A 9300-nucleotide genomic window follows, 5' to 3' on the forward strand; every position below is an offset into this window, starting at 1 on the left:
CATACCAAAATTATCTAGTTAATATCAGATAAATAACTGTTTGATCTAGCTAAACCATTAGAAATGGATTGCCCAAGGCGGACAAAAACAGTTTCCCTCTTCAATTATACTGTGAATTAAACTTCAAGTACAAACTAAATCTCTTGCACACACTATAATATACATGTATATCTGTAGTATCAAAATGTTACGTTGCAAATACTAAACATTGTCGAAATACACTGATACCCCCATTCCCCCTCCCCACCCCGAAGAGTTTCATTTTTATATGCAGGACCGATATAAAATTAAAAGTACGAAGTGTCGTTAATTGGTTAGGGACTAGTTTTGGGTAAATAAATCTGAGACCATTACTAACGTATTCTTCACATCTTGCCACTAGCTTGAAAACCTTATTCATTGACAATTGATCTCGAACAACCCTACAAACAATTCCTGATTATGATATTTGACAATATTTGTCCTCGCTAACGATGGAAATCGTTTTCATTCTATTTCAAATTAATCGATATTCATATACCATCAATAGCTCATTTTAAAGGATAATTTACTTTTCACCATAGATTAGAACTCTTGCAAAAATTCACAAAATGGAAATTTTTAGCAATCAATTCGCTAAACACTGTTGTTTTGACTTAATATGAAACCTAAACAACATTTGTTACGCCTGGCTGTTAGCGTACATGTATCTATAAACCCCTGGCCATTTGTGATATTCTTTTTTCTGTTTCAATGAGTACTCTTAACAACAAACAAAAGAAAATCTGAGTCAAATAATGTGTTTGTGTGCTACGGTCGATTGTAAAAAAAAATGATGGCACGTAAATGAAATTCATAAGGCATCCTTTAGAATATCAGAAATTTCATATCGCTTCATCTACAAAATATACAAGAAAAGTTCCCCAACATCGGGAGAAAATATCTCACTTTGTCGGTAGCTCTGTCACCGAGTTTGATTATGTCTGCATTTGATTAATATAATGGATAAACTAGCACTGTGAAAACTTACTGGGAGCTAGTTCGTCTGCCTTGGCGCTGTGCAAGGCATCAAGATTCCACGCAGTGTATTGCAAATTAGAAAAAAAAAGTTTAAGTAAATTTTCTTTATCAACTAACAGTGTATACAGAAATACTTATGCGATATGGGGCCCATGGTGGTAAATGATAGGTAAATCTTTTTGAAACTGATGACCCGTTTCATCTTTTTACAAAATTTTAACGACCAAATTAAAAGGGAACAGTTTAATGCGGAGTGGCATTAATTTTTTGTGGACATAAGAGATTTATTGATTTTTCACAAGTCGGAACAATCTATAACTAGTATTGATAGCCAAGAACAGTGATATAATTTCAGTAGAAATGAAAACATCATTCAACTCAACCAGCCTATGTAAACTATTCTGATTTGGATTACACACTTATATACATATATATCGGAAATCTGAACATAATAAACATGCAAAACAAAATGAATCACAGCTCTTTGCAACGGTTTTGTTACCATTAATATCAGTGTTAACGAGTAAAGAAAATCGAGCACACCTTTGACCCCTTCAATCACTTTTATCACGTGTAACTAAAGAGGTGTGGCCTCTGCACATAAAGGTTCTTTGCAATCCCTCCTGTTCCCGTTTTCTATCGAATGCATGATATACTCCGATTTTGGAATTAAAGATTTGGTTGTTGACCTACTACTCTGTGCATAACTATTGCGTTTAGGTCTCACGCATTTACATGAATCGGGAAAGAGGATCTTTCGGAAAGCGTGCCTAAATTCTTTGTTAAAGATACTGTAAATGATTGGGTTTAAGCATGAGTTCACATATCCCAGCCAAGTTAAAATTTTAAACATCACTATAGGAACACACTTACAAAATGCTTCCACCAAATTCATCACAAAGAAAGGCATCCAACACAACAGAAAAACACCCATAATAATTCCTAAAGTCACGGCAGCTTTGTGGTCCTTGGACCCGGATCCCCCTCCTTTACCGCCGTTTGGCATGTGAAAACTTGTCTTGCGTATTTCCTTGACATGGCTTCGTGCGGCACAGTACAACTGCATATAAATAATAAGCATTATAATACAGGGTAAGTAAAAGCTAATGGTTGATGAAACTACAGAATACACAGGGTTGAGATCCATCAAACAAACGTTTTCTGGAATAGGTTTGTATCGGTCTTCCGCATTGCGATGCCATTGCAAGTGAATTGGTAAAAATGACAAGGTCAAGGACGAAATCCACACAGTGGATATGATGATGACCATCATTTTCTTAGTCATGAAAGTTTTATATTTGTATGGATCTTTTATGTGAATGTATCTGTCCAGACTTATGGCGCACAAATTTAAGATGGATGCTGTAGAGCAGTTAATATCGGAAGAAATCCAAATGTTACAGAAGACAGGTCCAAAAACCCACTTGTTTAAAATGTCGTTGACGACTGCAAATGTCATAACTAACAAGGCCATTAGCAGATCAGCTATAGCTAAAGAGACTATGAAAGCATATGTCCGATGTCTGAGTCTTCTATCCTTAAACACAGCCACACACACGAGCACATTTCCAAAAACAGCCGCAAAAATGAACAGAGACAAAATTGTCCCTATTATGATGCTCTCTGCTAGAGTATAGGCCTCTCCAGTGGCCTCTTCCTTCTGTAACGACTCCGTGATGTTGTTTATGCTAGTAACATTGCTCAGCAATTCGTAAGATACAGCAACGGTTGTTGAATTCAAGTTAAACGAAGTAAAATTTGTTACCATATTCAATCAAAGAATTGAAACACGACGTCTCCTGGTTTGGCATTGGCAATTGCACACTCACTTGATTAAATTCTTGAGCAAACATTGAAGAATTCAGCCCATTCCCTGCAATGTTCCGGTCCTTTTGGTCTATACTGTTTGGCACCGGTAGAATACGCCGTTAAGCTTTTGTTCCCCTTCTTCTTCAAGTGTTAGTTTGGCAAACATTTAGCGACTTTAGATCGATCCCGAGTTTTCGTTTTGCGAGAAGTTTGGAACAAACACTTCTGTGTATATTCGATAAATATCCTTTAACTTACATACCAAGTTTAATATTCACAACCTTTGGCGTTGTCAAATATGCATATGCATAGTAAAACAGTCTCACTTTTTTTTTTACATCCAAAATAGATGAAGAATTCCTTCTAACTGGATTTTGTTTATTTTTTAAGTTAATTAAACACCTGTATAATTTTACTTCTTCCACACACGGATGTTAAACATCGTATGATCCAGGTTAAAAATAAAACAGCACATTTAAATCACAGTGAATGAAAACGTTCTCATTTTTCTTTATATTTTCATTTACACTTAAATCTTAAAGAAAAATTCATCCTAAGTAACGCTAGTTGTCCGCTGCTTGTAAGGAGAATGAAATGATATCTCTCCCTTCGTGTCTAAAAATAATGAGAATTTAATCCGTTTCATCAACAATCTAACGTGATTCTTTTTCATTCCACTGAATTGTAAAGTTTTCTTAAGCGTTTACCTGTTTTCTCACACACAACAAATTATTATTTGAACTTGTGCTGTTTACCTACACCCTCTAGGCCTTTCCGCGCATGCTCAGTTCAAACAGACAAATAGCAGCATAACTTATTGTGCCGAAGTCCGTCCTTCCCTGTTTTTCTTTATAGATTCCGATGTCGAATTGAATCGCGGGCAATCACAAGCTATAGGAGAAAGAAAAGCAGTGCAGTACTGGTCTGCTGTGATACATCAATGCCTTACAAATCGTTAAAGGGGCAGATGGCGCATTGGAGTGTATGCAAGAGGACGGAAAATCAACATGTCTTGGGACAAATTAGCATTATTTATAGCGTAAATAATTGATGTTTTATTCATGTTTATTCAATCTCAATTCATATTCTAATAATAAGTGTCTCATAAGCTAGGATCGGAAAAAGGAAGTACCTCATAAATAAATGTTCTACGGATGATTCCGGGGAATGGAATCAATGCATTCTTGTGTGCTATAAATAGAAGAAAAAACTGTTACAGATACATGAACTTCCTCATAAATCAGATTTAATTTCCTTAATTTGTTGATAATGTAATATTATTAATTTGATTAATCCCGTGTTCCTCCTTTTCACAATATCTTTCCGACATTTCTTGGTATGCGGATTCAGCCACTTTAAAGGATTTTCAGGTGACATACACAAAATTGCTTCTACATGTCCGATGATCGAATCTGTCAATAGTAGACCCAGATACTTTGTGTGCACAACGCTGTCAATTTTGTTCTGTGATACTGGGGTCCTACCATCCTGGTACACAAATTTCAATTAAGGAATAAAACGACTATTATGAGTCGGTTGAAAAGAAGTGCTTTTCAATTATGTCGTTGTATTTAAGATGGCCAGCATGTGTATTTGCTTTCAAAGCGGGACTTTATCTTTCTTAACAACTGCAAAATGGCTGACAATCTTGGTAGGCTGTCCGCTTATTTCCTTTAAGTTAAATAAAATCCAGATAAGATCTTCTGTTTAAAATCACTATTGATTTTTTTTAAGACTAGACTGATCGGCAATTAAAGATGTTCAATTCTATTACATTTCATAAGGATATTCTATTATTCTCAGATATGCGGGACATTTTTTGCAAAACTGTATACCATTGAAAAAAAATTGATGAAACTTTAACGAGTAAGATTATCTCAGAACACAAAATCATTGCGTTTTGTTCTCTGATTACAGCCATCTATCGCTAACTTGATAAATATTTATGTTACAGAATACACTGTATTAATTATATTTAAATTACATAAAGACTCGACACAGTGATAAATTTCTCATAAACAATCGACATCACAGAACCACGGATGACTGCTTTAGCAGCCATTACTTTCATGCAACATGCTTGTAATATAAATGCATGTTATTGCATGCTGTTTTAACACATTTGTTTTTGTGCGTCCCATTTTCTCCAAAGAATCTCCTGCATTCCATGAATCACTCACAATAAAATTAAGAAGTTCTGCAACGTTTTACAGTCATTGTATTTCAGCAATTAAGACAGAGATCGATATGTTTTACATTTTGAGTGACCACAATGACTTAATGACTATTTTTTCTTTTATAATGTCGGCAAGTCAAAGAAAATTGATTTTTTTTAGCAACCTACTATCTGATTATACTATTTTCTGCAAATGTAGACAAAGTAAAACATTTATGGAGCATGTAATCCGAAAATTGTTTAAAATGATCGATCTAAGATGTTTTAAAACTGCTGAAATGGTTGATCCAATTTCATCCATTTTTGGTAAAATGCATATAAAGCTACATGTGCTTAAGAATAAGCTTAACAATATAGATATTGTTTGCTGATCTCCAGGGACACGAGAGATGGGGTAAAAGTCATAAATAATCATGCATTATTAAAATACCTTACCTTTAGATAGGATACAAATTGTTTGTATGATTGGAATAAGCAATATGAAATAAGAAAAACATCAAATTTCCCGCAGTTTCTTACAGTAACTACTAGGTTAAGAGTTTAAGCATAGCCTGAAATCAGCACTGAGTTGATGATTGATTAAATATATTAACTCTAGGAAACCTTCTTTATTTATAATAAATAATTAGTTGTTCTCTTTCAAATATTTAAAATCCATGACCATTGGGTCCACTCTAATGCAGATCGCAGAATAGGGTTTTAAGAGACCTTTGTGAAAGCAGACATGTTTTGGCACAATGCTCATGATTCCTCCTCTACTCTTTCTCTCATACATGTATATCCCCCTGATTCGATGGTCATGTTGGATCAAGATTATCATATATGAAGAATGCAATAAGAGAGAGATTACTTCTCGACATCTTACTGAAAACCCTTTTGTATTATAAACATGTATAATAATAAATTCTAAAATTCTTGTCCCTTGAATTAGGGATTTAAGGCCTTAAAGAGAACAGCAATGTCTACAAAATATTATTTTAAAAAAACTGTCCTTCAAACTATTCCAAAATGCCTGCTATTCAAATAAAGGTTAAAAAAAGCTGCCAACATTATGTGTGAATCTGTTCCTCAAACTCTGGATAATAGAACCAGAAAGTGCAGAAATGTTAAATAAAAAATTCTGACAAATCATGCAAAGGTTACATATGCCCTATATTTATCTCAAAGCCATTATCCAAGGTCATCTCGACAAGGGTAAGGTCATTGAAAAGAAAATATCAAATTCTGGAGAAATACTTAACAAACATGCAATTCGAACATGGGCCTTGAGGGTCACTCGGACAGTAGAGTATGCTGAGTTTCTTGGGCTATAACAATTGGAGGCACATGGAAATGAAACACTAGAGTCATATAATAAAAAAAAAATACAGTTTAATGGGAATTCTGTAATCATTGTCATATGTAGCTTCTCTTCAGAAGTACATGGTTTGATAAACTTAAATATAACTAACTTTTATCAACCTTGGAGTCCTATCCATATTTTATCATCCTTACAGCCCGATCACTATACGCAGATGACATACATTTTATAATTTTTGTAGAGGACTAACTTCCTATTCTAATTTCGCAAATCATTTGTCTGCTAGATTTCTGTGAGTAATAAAGAAGATATTTAATATACATCAACTTAGAGCCTGTGCCATGGACCCAGGGTTATGAATTTTACAATTTTTTTAGAGGCTAAAAGTAAATTATTATCATTATCTGCTAGTAGATGACCACCATTAAAGAAAATTTCAAAAGCGATAAATATTTTCAATGAACATGTATGACCAACTAATCCCCTCCCAGTCGCATGGATTTTAATTAAAAGTTATAGTACTATATTGTATTTAATCAGTTTTTACTGCATTTCTCCATATAGGAAGGCAGCCTAGAATAACAAGGAACGTTTATGTTTATAATAATATTTCCGTCCACCTAATTGATAATAAAATCTTTACTATATAGCTTTCAAATTGTTTAAAAGCTTTGCTGGATGTAAAACTTGACGGGAAATATCACAAGTAGTTCTCGGTGAGCAACAGTGCACGACCAAGGCAATAAAAAGTCCTCAATTTTTGTAATGAATTAAGGATGTAAAATATACCTAAGAATATTTTCTCATAACAGTTAGTTGGGCGGATTACATTACCTACTGTGCTGGATTTTGTACGTCTTCAAGTCTGTAGGAACTATTTTATGCAAGTCGGTTAATTGCAAACAACGATATATCATTCTCTTATATTTTATTCTTCCAGAGCAATAAAACATACTAACAAATTTCATTTCCTGTGCAATTTGGGATGATCTTCATCCTGCTTTCTTGTCAATTTCTTCGTGTGGAGATTATCTGGTATAAAAGACATGACTAATGCTTTTAATTTACTGTGTCAATATGAACATGCAGGGATATCATCACATGAATGGTTTATCATGACTAATGTACTTAATAAGATTATTCAATAGTATGAAGATATAATGCAGTGATTTGTTTTATTTATTTATTTATTAACTTTTTACAAATGGTTCCAGACTTTTACAAGATACACGAAGAACAGGAAAACAATGGAAACTGTTTATGCGATACATTTGTTAATGAAAAAGATCCAACGTCTTTTGGATTGGAAGAGACATCTGTTTTAAATCCTGATTTCTAGAGAAACCTATACGATTGTGACTGTTTTTCACTTTTCCTAGGGTCTTATTGATGCCCAAGAATTGAAATCTGCTTCCGTTAGAAGTTACTACATGTATTTACATAGCCCTACTATTTCTCAAGTACATGAATAAAAAAGCAGTTTTAATGACCAACTGCACGAACCATGAAAATTGACAAATTTTCATGACGTCCTCTCCCTTCTTTAAGGTAAATCGAGGTTAGAAGATCATAGATAAGCAAAGTAAACGAAACAAAAAAAAAACATATTTCAATTAAAACAAACACTGATCGAGTAAATATAATGAATCTTCGAATCAAGAGGGAGAGAGAGCCTCTGACGTCACGATTTAAAGTCTGACTCCTATCATACGAAGATCGGCCTTGCGCGATGTATTCAGTTGACGTTTATTTTTGTTTGTTCCTTCTTTGTTAAACTTTTAAAGACACTAATCACTCATGCTATATACAAATATTTTGTAAGTGTAAGGGAAATTATTCGTCCGTTAAACATAGAATACAGGAAAAATACATGTCAAAACCATTACTTTGAAGTACAGTGTACATTAATTTTACAGGTCCATGTTAGATTGAAACTAAAGTGTATATTGGCTTAATAGGACATTGTTATGAGGAATTTACATGTATTATTTGGTACGACTCGCACTGCAGTTATTTCAGTTCTAGGGAAAGCAGCGTTTCCTTGTACAATGTAAATTCAAAATTAATTGTATAAAGTATATAGCATTTTTTGTGTTTGATATAATAGCCAACCTAAGGGTACGTAATAGAAATGAGTCCGGTTCAAGAATTATCAAGTGGTTCACATTTGTTTACCATCCGCATAATCAGAAAATAAAAAAAAATCAATCCTAAAATACAGATTTTAAAAAAATAATTTGTCTCCAGTGTATATCCCTGTTCTGGTCTTAAGACCATAAACTTAGCTCAAACTTCAAATTATATCATTTTTGAAATAATTTTGAAAATAAAACATGTACAATTACAATGTTTTTAATTATATGTTTGTATTTGAATAGTATACAAACTTGCAACATTATAAATATTTTTGATAAATAAAATCCATTAGATCTAATATCTGACTTAAAATTTTCTCTGGTTATGGCCTTGGAGCCAGGTCCCTGGATCATGAAACCTTAAACTTTAGTCAAAATCTGTCTGTTACACACACTCGAGAGCTTATAGTATCAATGAATATATGTACAATGGTATCATTGGTCCCGGGAACCATTTAAACATCTCTTATGCATTTATATACCCTATGCTCTACTGTCATTGAGTATTCACAATTACGTCTCCTTGGAGGTAAGAAAACTTATTTTTAGGTCACCCGAATCACTCTTCTTCTCTGGATTTCCCAGTTTCATCCAATTTTGGAATATAGTTCATGGATAAAGAGAAATCAACATAACTGTGAATTTTATGATTCCTTCCTCCGAGCGGCTTAACTGAACAGTGTGCCCAAAATCATAAAATGAATGCAACCTTCAAAAATATTCTTCTTTAACTACTGAACACCCAGCAAGCAAACTGTTTACATGATTATAATAATAAATAGCCCAATCCTTTTATGCTTCTTTCATAACAAAATATTGTTTGAATTATATTCATTAGCCCTTTAATAACAAAACTGTAAAATTCATGACTTCTAGGCCTG

The 9300-nt window shown here is 33.6% G+C and overlaps 1 protein-coding gene across 1 annotated transcript; it reads right to left on the reverse strand.

The window, feature by feature from the left end:
• Positions 1–227: 227 nt before the first annotated feature.
• Positions 228–3132, reverse strand: LOC133202324 (dopamine receptor 1-like). The gene has a single exon (XM_061338121.1). The coding sequence runs from the start codon at positions 2765–2767 to the stop codon at positions 1577–1579; it is 1191 nt and encodes a 396-aa protein (XP_061194105.1). The 5' UTR covers positions 2768–3132; the 3' UTR covers positions 228–1576.
• Between the last annotated feature and the right edge of the window lie 6168 nt (positions 3133–9300).

This window comes from Saccostrea echinata, unplaced genomic scaffold, assembly GCF_033153115.1.
Source record: "Saccostrea echinata isolate AGI-Se365-2 ecotype Australia unplaced genomic scaffold, CSIRO_AGI_Sech_v1 ptg000047l, whole genome shotgun sequence".
In the NCBI taxonomy this organism is placed as follows: Eukaryota; Metazoa; Mollusca; class Bivalvia; order Ostreida; family Ostreidae; genus Saccostrea; species Saccostrea echinata.